Source organism: Poecilia latipinna, unplaced genomic scaffold (genome assembly GCF_001443285.1).
Source record: "Poecilia latipinna isolate Pla-1442-1.1 unplaced genomic scaffold, P_latipinna-1.0 Scaffold1411, whole genome shotgun sequence".
NCBI lineage: Eukaryota > Metazoa > Chordata > Actinopteri > Cyprinodontiformes > Poeciliidae > Poecilia > Poecilia latipinna.
In genome coordinates this window covers 132,136-147,769 of record NW_015114027.1, presented here as the reverse complement: position 1 = coordinate 147,769, position 15,634 = coordinate 132,136, and the positions used below count along the sequence as shown (strand labels likewise).

The 15,634-nt window shown below is 43.3% G+C and overlaps 1 protein-coding gene across 1 annotated transcript in view; it reads left to right on the top strand.

The window, feature by feature from the left end:
• The window catches only part of zfpm2a (zinc finger protein, FOG family member 2a), a 79,714-nt gene extending 64,208 nt beyond the window's left edge, over positions 1 to 15,506 (top strand). Inside the window, exons 5-7 of the mRNA XM_015056827.1 lie at positions 9,066 to 9,272; positions 9,824 to 10,051; positions 12,099 to 15,506. Of these exons, the coding sequence (XP_014912313.1) occupies positions 9,066 to 9,272; positions 9,824 to 10,051; positions 12,099 to 14,650 (2,987 nt within the window). The 3' untranslated portion in view covers positions 14,651 to 15,506. The remainder of the gene's footprint in view (positions 1 to 9,065; positions 9,273 to 9,823; positions 10,052 to 12,098) is intronic.
• Positions 15,507 to 15,634: the final 128 nt, after the last annotated feature.

The following is a 15,634-nucleotide window of genomic DNA, read 5'->3' as shown; positions in this document are numbered from 1 at the left end:
CCATTTGTTTCACCATCGCCCCCCCGCCGCCCCCCCCCCCCTCCTCACCACCTCTTATAAAATGATTACAACAGCATTACCAGGCAAACATCCCTCAGCTGGAGAAACGTCTTTCCGTTTCAAAGCAAAAACATTTCATTTTATCCCTGTGTGAAATAAAAAAATGCTTACTCAGTCACATCTCTGCGCCGTTTGGGTCAAAACTGTTTGTTCTAATGTCCTCAAACGGCTCCTAATTGAGAGGCTGGGTGACATTGTTCAGTGCAGCCGCTGTGAATGTATACAGTAGAGAGAGAGAGAGAGCTGTGCGCCAGGCTCCCCTGGGACGATTCTTTAATTTGTGCATTCTGACCCATGTGCCATTCGCTCAAGGCCACGATCTCTGGGTAACTGATTGTATCTGCAAAAAAAAAACAAAAAAAAAACACTTGAGACTAAAATTAGTCTGGATACTTTAGTGTGAAATGAGAGATATTTGGGATGATGGGAGAAGTTGCTTAACAGAAATTTTGATGATTTCTGTTGCCCTGAAATACAGCAAAGCCTGCCATATTTGTGACATTCTGTCTAAAAAAAGTGGGGAAAACAACATAATTAAACATCTGAGCTCTTATCAGGGGGAAACGGTTTATTTTTAAAATGACAAAATGTTCCTTTTTGTTCAAAATCTGTTTCTCGCAAGACTAAAAGAATCAGAATCGTCCTCCGGAAGATGTATATGCAGACAGGCGTCTGTGCTGGCCTGCTATGTCTGAGGCATCTCTGCATCATCACAGCAGGTCAGCCACCGGCCTGCAGCTAGAGCATGAGAAGAGTGCCTCCTAGTGGCAGAGAGGACACAATAACACAATCTGTCAGAGCTGTGCTGATAAGAGTCAGCTAAATCTAGTTTACTGTATCCTTAACTAATAATATTAATAATACTACTACTACTTGGCTTATTTGACCTTACATGTGATGCTTGCAGTGGGTTCTAACTGTGGACTGGTAGAGCTGTGAGTCATCCTAATGTGTTCATCTCTGCTGATCCAGAAACAATCCAAATATTTACTGGTGTCCATGAGCAGGATTTGTTCAGTGCTTGTCCGGTCCGCTGACAGGTGCAGATACAGACATTATCCAGCCTCGTTCGGCGACTTGATTTATTTATTTATTTTTTAATTATTATTTTTTTGCCACGGACCCGCGTTGGGAAGCCATGGTTGTCACGGTTGTGAATTCCTCCTGCAATGAAGCTTTGTTTAAGAATAGGGAGGTGACTGTTTCTGGCGCGCAGCTACTTGATATTCGGAGGTGCGAGCGGCTTGTTCCCATTTGACCAGGAGGAGCCGGAGCTGATTTGAAGACAAGAGGAGTAGAGGTCTTTAATTACAACCCTCTCTGTGGCTTCAGGCACCACTGGCCTCACTTCACAATTAAGACCAGCAGTTAGTGCAGAGCCAATAGACGGAGATGAGAAATGTAAGTAGCTGTGAAAAAAAAAAAAGAGTAAGAAAAAAAGAGAGAGGGGTCCGCATTAATAATCAACTTCACAAAGGAGATTCGAGTTCCACTCTGAATCTGGAATCACATATTAAAAACTTCCGCTGTTTTAAAGTAGAAAATAAAAGGCCAGAAGCAATTTTGTACGAGAAAACCCAACACATCTTTCGTTCAACCGGTGCTGGTAAAATTGAACCACTAAAATTGATGTAGCCGTATGGTTTAGAGGTTGATTTTAATTGCTGGGCACAAATTCTGAATGTTTGACAGCTCTGGTACATTAGGTACGTTATAACCAAGTACAATTAGTTCAATCTGAACTATTTATTTGTTTTGTTTGACCTTGATTTAACTAGGAAACATCAGGAAAACAGAGATTGAAAATCTGTTCTCCAAGATTGCTCTAGCAATTAATCTCAGTATTGCCAAAGTGGGTCTTAATGATAATTATCTGAGTTGCCTGGTCTGTTTACCCGTCTTCAAAACAAACAAAAAATAAAAATAGGTCGGAGACTAATGGATAAATAGTTAGTGAAAAATTTATACGTTTGGTTGTGACAATAAGCCAAACTCACAAGGTGAGGAGAACATACACAACATTGAGATTTTTTTTATTTTTTTTTTTTGCGCAATATTTTTGGAAAAACTGAGAATTTTTCTTTCACTTTCACAAACAATGCAAATTGTTTGTGACTATTGACTCTCAGTCCAGTTCATATATTGTGATTTTATTTCAACTGAATGGTGCTTCCAGTGCTACAAAAAGATAGCTTTGAAAACACCCCTTGTTGTGTTTCACAAATCCAGAGCTGTGTTTTAAAGCTTCTCTGTTGAGTGTAGAATAATCAGGCTCAGGTTTGATAAGTCTCCATATTTGATCTCGAGTCTGTTATCTGTTTAGCTTAGTGCTGCCTTGAAACTCCCACACATGTTAACTTTAGCATTGTTAGCAGCTCTCAGTCAGTTGCTGTTTTCTGACAGTACTGACATTTTTATCTTGTTCCAACTTTCAGGTTTTGTTAACTAACTTTGTCATACAACCAACAACTGAAAAACAGCTTTCTTTCTTTTTATCTTTTATTTTTGGTGCTAGTGGCCTTTCTAGACAGGAGAGCAGAGAGAGAGGGAATGGGTGAAGATATGCAGCAAAGGTCTCAAGTTTGGGAATCGAACCGTCCAAGACTGCAGACTCTGTATGTATGGGGAACGCCGACGTCCTGACACACAGTTTGCTTTCTTACTTCAAAATAAGAGTCTCCAACATAGAAACAGGGTGTCGTATTTATGTGGAATTTGTTCTTAGAATTACACTAGTTCAGTAAATGCTTGATTGATTATTATTTTTTTATTTTTATTTTGATGACTAATATTTAATACCCTCCAGAATTCATTCTTTTATAGAGCATGATGCAATGAGATAATGCCAACAGGCCCCTTTTTAGTGCTCCCAGAAGCCCCATTCAACCCTTCCTATAATATGTGGCTGCAGTGCAGGGAGACTGTACTCCAGAGCCATAATGGCCTCAGCCACAGTAATGTGTTTGGACAGATGGGAGAGGCAAGTGCTGATGTGCTTAACTACGCATTTTACAGCTAAACTATTAAAGAGTTGTGCTGTTTACACACCAACATTTGAATACCTGTCTTCAGGCCAGTTTAATTATCCGGGCCCTTCTGTTATTTCTGCTGCTTTGTTGTCTCTCAGCTTTTTTTTTTTTTTTTTCTTGCACGAGGCATGAGAGATTTGTTTGCAGCTTCATTAAGATATGGTGTTGGTAGCGGGTTTGCAGGAAGCAAAAATATATATATATAAATTAAAAAAAAATGTGCTCAAGTATCTCATACTCCATTCTCCCTGCCTTCTCCATGCAAACACAGATACTGTACACATCCATTTTCTTATAAAGTCATTTAAAGTGAGAAAATTAAAAAAAAAAAAATGCCCTGTGATGCCCGCTCTTTGAAATCTCTCGGGGCTTTAGGCGAAGGGGAGGAGACACACGCGGCCCCTGGTCCCTCCGATTCATCCTGAGACGTTTGATTAGCTCACGAGTGCTTATGCTGGGGGGGGGGGAAGGGTTTGCATTATAATTTTGCTTCATGAATTCCTTCATATGTTCATCTTCAGCTGCATGTTCAAATAAACCATTAATCAAAGAGGAAGAGAGGGACGAGGGCATTTAGCCAGCGGAGCCAGCAGTCTCGGGGCCTCGGCGAGCCGGTGGATGTGGTGTGTTGAGAGGCGGTCGGAAGCGACGCTTTTTAATTATCTGGACTACATACAGGATGCCGTTTTTGATTGTTTTAATGAGGCAGCTGGCCTATTGTCTCCCCCTTAATTCCTCCATTGTTTTTAGAATATGTCATAGTTCTTTATTCTTTTATCAGGTGCTCTGCAGGAGGATTTAGACAATAGCCTTCTTTCCAACTGCATTGGCCACTGCACAAAGGCAGCTCACACTGCAGACAGTTAGCAGGCAAAACAAGAGCACTTTCCTTCAGCCTTTTCCCCAGTTTCTCAACTTAATGCATTTGGTTGTTTGCTCTAACTCTTGACCCCCCCAACCCCCAGGACCTGGGGGCTCACCTGGATTTCTCAGATTTGAATCACCTGTCACAAAAAGGCAAACAGCCGTGACAAATCTTCCTAAAAGAGCTCCTTTCGCGGAACGTTTGTTTTTGTCCGTTGCCTGGTCGACGCCTCCGCTCAGGCGGATTTCAGCGCTTTGCTTCTTGACGCAACGCCTTGCAAAAGTATTCATATTTCATCGAAGTTTCATGTTGAACCGTGAGCTACTTTGTGCTGCAGCGGCGCTTTTACGTGACAAATCACAGCGAGGTAGAATTTAAAATGATTAGAAAATGAAAGTCGGACGTTTGTGATGTGCCTGACGCCCTTAAATAAAAGTTCAGCGCAACAAATTTCCTTCAGAAGTTAATTTGTTTCCGTTGCAAATGTGTTGCAAAACTGTCAATATTCTGCTGATGTAAAAAAAAAAAACAAAAAACAAAAAAAAACACATCATCTTCCTTCTACTAGTTCCTTTGTTCGTCTTCTTTATAGTTTGTGCCAGTGCCAATATCTGGTTGTTGATTTTGCGACTTGTGTGACGCGAAAAAAGTGTTTCCATTGCATTTTTACCAAATAAGCTAAAAAAAAAACTAAACAAAACAAAAACTCTCCACCTGCTCCTAGTGCAAAATTCTTTAATGGAAAACTAGCTTTTTTTTTCTTTTTCATATTTTGAAATTGCTGTGTTTCCATTAAGGACATTTATTTTTAAAATGTTCAATTACGCAATTATACGGTTAATGGAAACTCAGCTACTCAGTGTGCTAACTTTAATCTCAGTATAAAGCCAGACATTCAGTGAAGGTTTCAGAGGATTTTTAGAGAACATTAGTGAACAAACAGCATCATGAAGACTAATGAACACACCCGACGAAAGATTCAGACTAGAAGGATTCTATAAAATCAAGAAAATCACAAACAACCTTGAGCAGTCTCTTCATAAGAGGATGCTCCTTTATCTTACTCAAAAGCACCTTTTGTAGCTTGTTTTAGGTTAATAATTCTTGAATATTCATAAAAAAATACTAGCTCTAATGTCAGTTTTTTCCCCATCTTACTTAAAAGTTACTTGTACGCTCATTTTGTCTTATTTCAAATGTTCTGACATATTTGAACTAGAAACTAGAAAAAAAAATGTGTGGTACAATTTTGTGCTTTTGCAGTGTGCCTTCATTCAGAGTCCCTTAGCAGATTTGCTGGAATACTGACTGCTACAGGAGATCCTTTCCTGTCCACAGCCATTATCATTTTACAACAACGTTGAAGAAAACTGTAATATGAGTTACAACATGATATTTCCCTCTGAGATTAATGAAGTGTTGAACTGAACTAAATTGATTTGACAGGTCAGAAAGAAAAGGTTTGAAGCAGGGTTAGAACTTTTTTTTTTCTTAAGAAAGTCAAAATAAATCCCATTTTCAATTTAAACAAAAATCACCCAGAAAACACTAATGTAAGGGTGAGGAGTGTTGGTGGCAGCATCATGCTGAGTGGATGCTTCTCTTCAGCAGACGGAGCATCTGGTGAGAGTTGATGGCAAATATGATGCTAAATACCAGATAACTCTGGAAGAAAACCCATGAAGAACTCTAAACCTTTCAGATTTTCATTTAAAAAACAAAAGAGTTAAAAACATGTATCTTCCACTTAACAATTATGTTAGTTTGCTTTGGTCTAGGACATAAAACTCCAAAATTATGTTAAAATTATGGAAGAAAATTTGCAGTTGTTTCATGGGTGAAGAATGATGTAGATCTCAGATTTCAGGTTCAGTCTCCTCTATGTTTTGCATGCGTTTCACCTGAGGATGTGGCCGCGGCGCCATCTTTATCCTGCAGACAGGTTCTATATAAAAATCCTGCTAACCTGAGCAATTGTTTCCCCAGTTCCAGTTCAGACGCCTCCAACGTTGCAGTTCAAACAGTTTTCCTGCCGCCTGAAGCGAGTCACTGCAACGAGCTCAGCGCTGCCTCGGTGAAACTAGGACACACAGTCCTGACGCTCTCTTCCAGCCTGCTCACACACACACACACACACACACACACACACACACACACACGCACACACAGCAGATGGATGTGCAGCAATCTTGGCCGGAGGGAAGCATTCAGAGCTCGAGTTTTGTTAAAACGCAGTCAAATGTTTTCATCAGATGTCACGTGAGAACGCTATCTGCGCTTCTGGATTGATCCAAACAAACCCGACTGGTATCTGAGAGTCAGGATCTCGTTCTTGATTCTCTTTGTAAACTAAGAGCATTTGAGGAACTCAAACTTTTTATGGCTGGTGCAGCGATATACTCCTCGCCATTGTCAGCAGCAGTTTTGTATCTACCTTGACGGTGACTCGGGCAGACAGTGGAGAGGAGTTTTGTTATTTTAATTAGGAGATAAAAATTCAAAGGGTCTCTCCAGGCGGTGTGTGGTATGACAGAATCAAGAAACGATGAAGCAGAGAGGGCCTGAAGTGCACGTGTCGTCGCAGCAGATTGGCCGACAGATAGGCGCTGCTCTTTAAAGTGGCGCTGGCACGCGCGCGTGCGGTAGCGGGGAGGAAGCGCGCACGCAGACGGGATTGAGACAGATAGCGTATTTTTAATAGCATGTCACCGCTCTGATGTGTTTGTGCTGCTCTAATTTTCAGGGAGTCACAAGCAGGAAGTCCTGGGAATGTTTTAATCAGGATAACAGACGTTAAATCTGATGCTTTGTGTTTTAATTAATATAAAGGAAGTATTTATCTCAGAGGTTCAACAGGTTCACACATAATCTATCTGTAGTTGGGTTTTGCGCATCCAGGAAACAGAAATGTGGATTTCCTTCCACCCGTTCAAGGACGCCCCCAGAAAATGTCAAAGGGGTGTCCAGACTGGGCCAGTAGTAAGTTTAAGAAAAATTTAAAAGAAGTAATTTTGTTTCAAATATAATCTAGAAATGCTAATTATAAGCTGGTTGTGCTTCATTGAAGGATAATTAATCTTTACAATAAGTACATGCTGCTTTGGTTTTATCCAAAAGTCCATCACTGTGTTTTTTTAAAGTGAACATGACCAGTCTGACTCTCATGTTCATCTTTTCACTCCCATGTGGGAATCAACTGTGTAAAAAAAACTGTGTAACGTTAAAAGAGAGGTCTTTAGGTCAAAATAGGTAATTCAGTTAATCCGGTCAAAAACAACCAATCAGAGCCAGGAGGACGGTCTTAGTGCTGTCATGTGTATGTGGTACTAAATATGCTAATGGTGGAGACAGGAAAATTGTCATCGGTGGCTATGCTAGCAACCATTAGCATTTATGTCAGGCTGTCTTGTGTTGAACCAACTATAGCTTAGCAAGGGAGAGGGGGTGGGCAGGAGGTGATTGACAGCACTAAGACCCTCCTCCTGGCTCTGATTGGTTATTTCTGACTGTGTGGTGGATTTCTGCACTTTGTACTGGGAGAAGGCAAGGAGCTTGATTTTTTTTTTTTTTTTCACAGATTATATGTCTTATACTGTCACCACATAATGATAATGTAAACAAATATATATTTAAAAGAAACATTTTTTTTAAAAGAAAAAGTTACAAACTGCTGCTTTTATGTTATTTTTAATTTAAGTGAATTTACCTTTTTTTATTTTTAATTGGGTTTTACATTTATGCCCTTCCATGACCTGAACATAATTCTCTTGTTGGGCCAGTGGGGTGGGCAACATTTTTCACAATGGGCCGTTAGCCCCAGCTGTCCCCCCTTTTGGGGTCGCCACTGCTGGTTCACCTTCATCCACTCTGCGGTGCTGTTTTAAACCTGGTGACTCACTGATGTTGTGCAGACATGAGTTATCAGTGCTGCAGACGTGTGGGGGCTCCTCTACAGCCCCCGCCTCCTTCACACCTCTCCTCAGGACTCTCTTTATTCCATACCAGCCAGACCTCACGCCGCGTCCCCTCTCAGCCTGACGCTCCGTCAGTATGTTTGCACATCTTTGAAAGCCAACAGCGCGCTCTAATTAATTGTCCATCCTCCCTCAGAAACAATGTCCTAATTCTGCCATTTAGCGGGAGCGTATCATAGTTTGTTGTTATCTCCGCAGCCAGATTTCTGTAAATAGTCATATTAAAAACTTTAATCTCTTCAATGGGAAAATGAAGTGCAGCTGAAAAGCCTGTCATGTGCTGAGATAAATTTTTATCAGAGCTAAAACCTTCATTCTCTCCTTTTTGCCCCCCCAAAGCCCCCCCCCCCCCCTACACACACACACACACCCTCTTCTGTCTCTGACTTAATGAATATGTTCAAAAGATTTCAGAGGAATGCTTAATCCCAAAACACAACAATCTAATAATGTGGAGGACCTGTCTCAGTGCTGCTGCTGACAACAACTCTGGGCATCAGTGTTTCCCCAGCTGAGGTCGACGCTGCTCTGAATATGGGCAGCACACTGTAAAAACACTAAATCCTACCAAGAATGTTTTGTCTAGTTTCGAGAGCAAATATCTTATTTCCCTTGAAATAAGACAAAAACTAACTTACAAGTACGTTTTCAGGAAGATATAGGAGCTTGTGTTCAGTCAATAATTGCTTAATACTGATTTTAAAAAAAGTACTAGTTCCACTGGCACATTTTTTCACTTATATTTTTCCCATGTGATAAGTGAAGCTAGTACTTTTTATCAATATTCAAGAATTATTGACTTAAACAAGCTTCCATATCTTCCTGAAAAGTTAATTTTAAGTTGGTTTTAATTCCAGGTGTACTAACATATTTGTACTAAAAAGTAGATCAAAATACTTGGTAAGGTTTTGTGTTTTTGCAGTTCAGTAGTATGGAAACTGCCACAATTTTGTTGTTTTGAGTGTTGAAAATCCTTTGTTTTCATTGGTTTCTTCTAGAACCATCCCTATTACGGCACATGGTGGTGGCAGCGTCATGCTTAGAGAAAGCTCTGCTTTAGCAGGGTTAGGAAACTGATCAGCTGTTAGACTCTAGAACCATCACCGACACTAAGCCGCCTCTCTGTGTTTCGTCCAGGTGGTCAGCTGTGGTGCACCACCACCAAGAACATGATGGAGGGCGAGGAGCTGGTGGCATTCGCCGTGGACTTCGACTCGCGCCTGCAGGCCGTCAACCACATGTCTCTGAGCGAGGGCATGTACCCGGCCCGGCTGCTGGACAGCATCCAGCTCCTGCCGCAGCAGGCCGCCATGGCCTCCATCCTGCCCACCGCCATTGTCAACAGTAAGCGCCCGAACACGTTCCACTCCCTCCACTTTCTCCGGTCCGCTCTGCACCCGCCCGGTCACCTGCTTTTAACAAGCGGCGGCGTCTCCGGCGGGTCGTTGATTAACCCAGATGAGTCTGCGTCACAGATAAGAACCGTCGACCTTGAAGTTTTTTCTTTTTGGGGGGGTTCGCGTAAACACGCGCTGAGGCTCCGAAGCGAACGTGTTAATTGCGGAACGCTCGCCTCATGCAAATAGTGTGTTTGTTTACTCAGCAGAGGGCTATCTGGGTTCAGCTCGACAGGGAGGCTGCTGGAAGCAGATGGTCCAGTGTTCTTGTTTGCCCTTGAGAAAGGGCTAGCGACCTCGTGCTAGCGGCACAGCGATAGGCTGCAGCCCAGGATTTGGTGGGAAAAGCCTTTTAATGCAGGCTTTGAGAGTCACAACTGGAGAAGAGGAGTGTTTATGTTCAAGCTCTTTTTTATTTTTTATCTTCATACTCAAACTTGAAAGCATTGTTTGTGTCCTCATATCATGTCCCCCTGTTTTGTCCCTTCTCTTCTTTAGAAGACATTTTCCCCTGCAAGGCATGTGGAATCTGGTTCCGGAGCGAGAGGAACCTGCAGGCCCATCTGATGTATTACTGCAGCGGGCGGCAGCGGGAGACAGAGACGGTGGTGGAGGACGGTGACGGCGGACCCCACCAGACCCCCAGCGTCTGCCCCTTCCCTCAGTGCAACAAGAGCTTCTCTGGAGCCAGGGCCCTGGAGATCCATCTGAGCACCTCGCACAGCGGTGAGCGGCAACCGCACGGCTCCAAAGAGATACAGATCTGGGGAAAAGTACTAGCTCCCCGTTTTAATTTGTTCAGTTTTTGCTTGTTTTGTCACAAAACTCAACAAACTGAGTGAATAGTAGCAGTTTTAAATGCTGAGTTCATTTATCAAAGGAAAGAGCTGGCCCTACTGATGAATTAGCCACGATTAATCCCATTTTTTGGAAAGCTGAATATAATTTTACTCCCACCTGGAAATGGCCAAATTTTGACAATCCAAAATTTACAGAAGAGTAACCTGCATGAAGTAGGCAACAAAATGTGAAAAAGTGAAAAAATGTGGGAGAGTCAAAACACAAAATCTTACCAGGTATTTTCAGTCTAGTGCAGATGTCTTAGTGCACTTGAACTAAGACAAGTAACTTTTCATCAAGATATTGGAGCTTGTTTAAGTCAATAATTCATTAGTATTGATGAAAAAGTTATAGTTATAAATGAAATCAGGTCTGTCATGATAACATTTCCTGGATAATAAATTTTCCCAGAAGGTATCACGATAAATGATAATATTTTGTTTTGAGACCATTTTCAGTTAACAGTAATGACATAATAACCCAAGAACACATCCACATAGATCAATAAACTTCAAATTCTAATAAACATTTAACACTGGAATTGGAAGACACTTTAAATGTCCAAAACAAATAAAACACCAAAAACAACAAATAAGACAAATCATGAAGTCTCTGTAAATACTATTATCCTTCATGAAAAAAGGCTAGTTGAGACCAAAGAAGCAGATCCTTGTTATCTAGTTTTTGGTAGAAAAAGAGAAAAACAATGAATCANGCAACTGGAAATTATTGAGCTCATTTTAATTTAGCAAGCAATTAACTGATTTATTGCTTAATACAACAGGCCTAAGTCGAACAAAACATTTTAACTTATGATATGGGAAAAATGTATTGTTCCACTAGCAGATGATTTCACTTATAACTTGTAGTTTCTCATCAATATTAATGAATTGGTTAGATTTGTGTTATTTCCAGTGTACTAAGATATTTGCTCTTCAAACGAGACCAAATATCTGGTGAGATATGGTGAGATTTTATGTTCTTGCAGTGCAGAAGGTGTCCCGTTGCACCTGGCATTAAACTAGGTCAACATTTCAGTCAACAGTCAAACATGGTGGTGGCAGTGTGATGGTCTGCACAGGGCCGGACATACAAGGCAGTGGGGCCCCGGGCTGGAGCCGCTTTTGGTGTCCTATTGATGAAGGAAAATTTTTACTAATGCAAATTACAGGACATTAATTCATACATCAGCAGGTATGAATCCATGTATGATAGGTTCAATACCTTCCATAGCCAATAACTCCACATTGCTTCCCCAAAAAATAAACTATAACTTCATTATTTTTAAATACTTGAATATTGTTTCTGTTCAGAAAAACCTCAAAACAAATACAACTCATCTTATTTGGGCCTATGAGTTTTAAATATTATACATTTGCAAAAGCACATATGCATTAAAAAAAAAGAAAAGAAGAAAGGAAAACATTCAAGGACGCCCCAAAAATTGAGGCCCTGGGCTACTGCCCCTGTAAGTCTGGCCCCGGGTCCGAGCTGCTGTGATGCTGAGGCAAATAACGAAGCAGAAATGGATTTATATGAGAAACTTCACACTGGGATAGATTGGTTCAGCTTTTAAAAATAATTTGAAAACATTTTTTTATATTAAAACTTGAGAATTTTGATAGAGAAAAGAGAAAAAGCAACAAGATATACATTTTATGTATTTTAAATTTGAAATAAAAATGCTTTAGAAACCTGGACAGTTCTTAACATGAATATAGAAAAAGTGTCACTTCTTTTAAGGAATACACATATCCGGCTGTCCCTAAGCACAGCTGACAGTTTATCATTGTGTAAAGAAAAAAAAAAAAATCAAGTGAATGGGAATAAGCTTGGCATAAGGCGCGAGCGTTTGATGGTGTCTGCAGTTAACTCTAAAAGAGAAGTGGGAGACGAGATTCTGAGCAATTCTCCTCTTTTATCTCCCTCACAGGTGTCAAAATGGAAGAGAGCCTCCCTCCTGGCACCAGCTTGAAATGCACAATCTGTAACTACACGGCAGATTCTCTTATTACATTCCAGCATCACATCATGTCTCACCTGTCACAGGCGGCCTTCAGATGCAATCACTGCCATATCAGCTTCCAGAGCCACAGGGAACTCTTACAGCATCAGGACTTACATGGGCACGGCGGCAAACTTCACAGGGAAGGCGACGGCACCGAGCATTCCCCCAGGGGTCCGGAGGACAGCCTCCAGCAGCAGCAGCAGCAGCAGCAGCAGCAGGGCCGTGCGGAGCTAGCCAACAAGAAGGACGCTCTGATGGGAAGTCCCAAAGGGGCCCTCAGCAAGGAGACGGCCACAGACGGAGAGGCTGACAAGGCTGAGAAGAAGCCCATGCTGTCTGCTCAGAAGGGAGAGGCCCACCCAGGCAGCAAAGCCAGTTTTTCTTACACCAGGATCAAGTCAGAGCCCTCCAGCCCCCGACTGGCCTCCTCCCCCGTGCAACATAACATGCCTACGTTTCCCATGGGCCCCTTCTTGTCTCAGTTTGCCTTCTCCCAGGACATTTCCGTCGTCCCGCAGGCTTCGGAGATTCTGGCGAAGATGTCAGAGCTGGTCCATCGGAGACTGCGCCACGGCGGGAACAGCTACCCGCCTGTCATCTACAGTCCCCTGATGCCCAAGGGGGCCACCTGCTTCGAATGCAACATCACCTTCAGCAACCTGGACAACTACCTGGTCCACAAAAAGCACTACTGCAACAGCCGCTGGCAGCACATGACCAAGTCGCCGGACTTCTCTGCGCTCTCTGAGAAGGTTCCAGAAGCGGTGAGCCCCAACAGCGGTCACAGTTCTGTGAGCCTGCTGGCCGGCTGCCACCCGACGGAGGCCGACAGCCACCTCATGCAGTCCGCGTGTATGAACTCCAACGTGTTGGACATGATCAATGCGGGGGGCAAAGCCCCCGACAAGGATCTAGCGGGGCAGGTGAAAAAGGTGTCGACCCCGACTGGGGCAGAGGAGCGGCTCAACGGGAAGCAACTGGAAGGGAAGAGCCCGAGCACGGGGTTGGTGGAAAGTGACAATGATCCCAACAAGACCACCTGCGAAGCCTGCAACATCACCTTCAGCCGTCACGAGACTTACATGGTCCACAAGCAGTACTACTGCGCCACCCGCCATGACCCACCCATGAAACGGATGTCCGCTAACAAGGTGCCCTCCATGCAGAGGACCATGAGAACCCGCAAGCGCAGGAAGATGTACGAGATGTGTCTCCCGGATCAGGACCCCCAGAGAATCCCCATGGGGCAGCCGGGTTTCCTCGGCGTTCCTCCGATGAACCCTTGCACGTCTCAGGAGGCCGTGGAGAGTCTGACCGACCGCTTTCACCCCCGCTGTGACATCTTTCCCGGCATGGTACCCAAACACCTGGAGGCCTCGCTGACTGTCACTAAGCCCATTCTGCCTCCCAAATGCAACACTGCGGAGCAGCAGGAGCTGGACGCACCCATTGATCTCAGCAAAAAGTGTTCACCGGTCCCCGACAAGACATGTAGCTCTCCCAAAAGACTCTTGGACTATCACGAATGTGCAGTGTGCAAGATAAGTTTCAACAAAGTGGAGAACTACCTGGCACACAAACAGAACTTTTGCCCTGCGACAGCTGCTGCCACGGCTGCTGCTGCTGCCGCAGCTCAACAACAGCAGCAGCAGCACAATGAGAGCAGCGCCTTGGAGTCTGCTCTGTTCCCAGATGTGAAGAGCGAAGGGAATAACAGCCCAGATGACGGGTACGATAAGAGCCCTGGCAAATGTGAGAAGAACGGGAATGGGAAGGTGGTGGTGCAGAATGGAGGCATGTTCCCCCCTCACCTGGCGCCCGTGCCGGGACTTAAGCCTTTCACTGAGCCTCAGCTCATCCCATCAAAAGACGAGAACAAGAATATGTTTCTGCCCCACTGCCTTTATCCAGGAGCAATAAAGAAGGTGAAAGGTCCTGAGCAAATATCGCCGTATTTTGGGATAAAGCCGACAGATTACGTGGCAGGGGGGCCGGTGATGCAGGGAGAGGCGACCGAACAGGAACAGAGCGTCAACGGAGGAGGAGAGACGGTCACAACCAGAGAGCAGGCTCCACAACCTACGGCAAATGGCTGCCCCCACCCCGGCAAGGAACCCCTTCCCCTCCTGCCCAAAAACCGGGGCATGGTCATCGTCAATGGGGGGCACAAGCCGGAGGAGCGGTCCGGCTCGGCACCGCAGCAGCAGCAGGAGAACCAGCCGCAGTCAGACAGCCAGCCTTCCAATCCCTCGCCCACGTGGGGCGTGGAAAACCAGGCCGACTCCAACGAGAACATGTCCCCATCCTCCAAGTCCCCCGGCGAGGAGGCAGCGGCGCCAACGGCCAACAAAGGCGTGAACGGCTCCGGGAGCGGCAAATACTGCCGCTTGTGTGACATCCAGTTCAACAACCTATCAAACTTTATTACTCATAAGAAGTTTTACTGTTCATCACATGCTGCAGAGCATGTAAAATAAGTTGGAAAAAGACCCAAGACTTGTTCTTCCGTCCCCCTCCGCTCCCTAACCTCCCTACCTTTAAACCAGACTTTTCCTCCTTTGTTTTTGGTACACTGTTGTGTCTGGAATAGTGCATCATGCAGTGCTAAAACGCTGCTTGTGGACAATCAAGAGAAGCTTCTTCTTTCATTGTTTCAAGACTTAAAAATGCAAAACCCATTGGTTTAAAAAAAAAGAGAAAAAGAAAATGAGAATCGAGAATAATATTGGTGCCACGTTCACATTAATTTATTTTACAATCAGTATTATTAGGAGTAGTGATCTTAATTTAAATTCAAAATGAAATTTATATCAGAGTTGTTTGTAATGTTATTGTATAGTCATTCTTGTGTAGCACACATATTGTTTACACTGTAATGTAGGCTCAAACGAAACAATAAACAAAAACGAGATGCATTTTAGACTCAAAAATAGCTACTGAGGCACTTGTGTATTCTTATTTGCTGTACCAGTTTCCGTATGCTCAAAATGTCTCCTGCAGATTACTGCTAGTGACTTACAAACCACTGTTTGGAGGCGAGTGCCAGGCTCAACGCTGCATCTCACATTTTGGCATACATACATGGCTTTGCATACATATGTGGCTGTTTGTCCTTGTCTCTTTCGTTCGACTCGGATGTGGATGTTTTCATGAGGATGACGACATTCTTGTATAGTACTCGTATTTCTGTTCGATGATACACTTTGGTCTCCCTTTTTGAAATTTTGCTCTCAATGCAATACTTTGTAAATGAGGGAACATTACTGAAAGCAGTATTATGACATGGGGACTGTGCATATAATTATTTGTTACCCCATTAAAAAAAAAAAAAAAGACAAAAAAAAGACGCTGTACGAGAATTAAGTTTATTGCTGATGAACAAGCCGGGAGGTCAGTGGGGAATACTGATGTAAAATGATCATTCCAATGTCCTGATTATGGGAGAAAATGTTTCTTAAAAC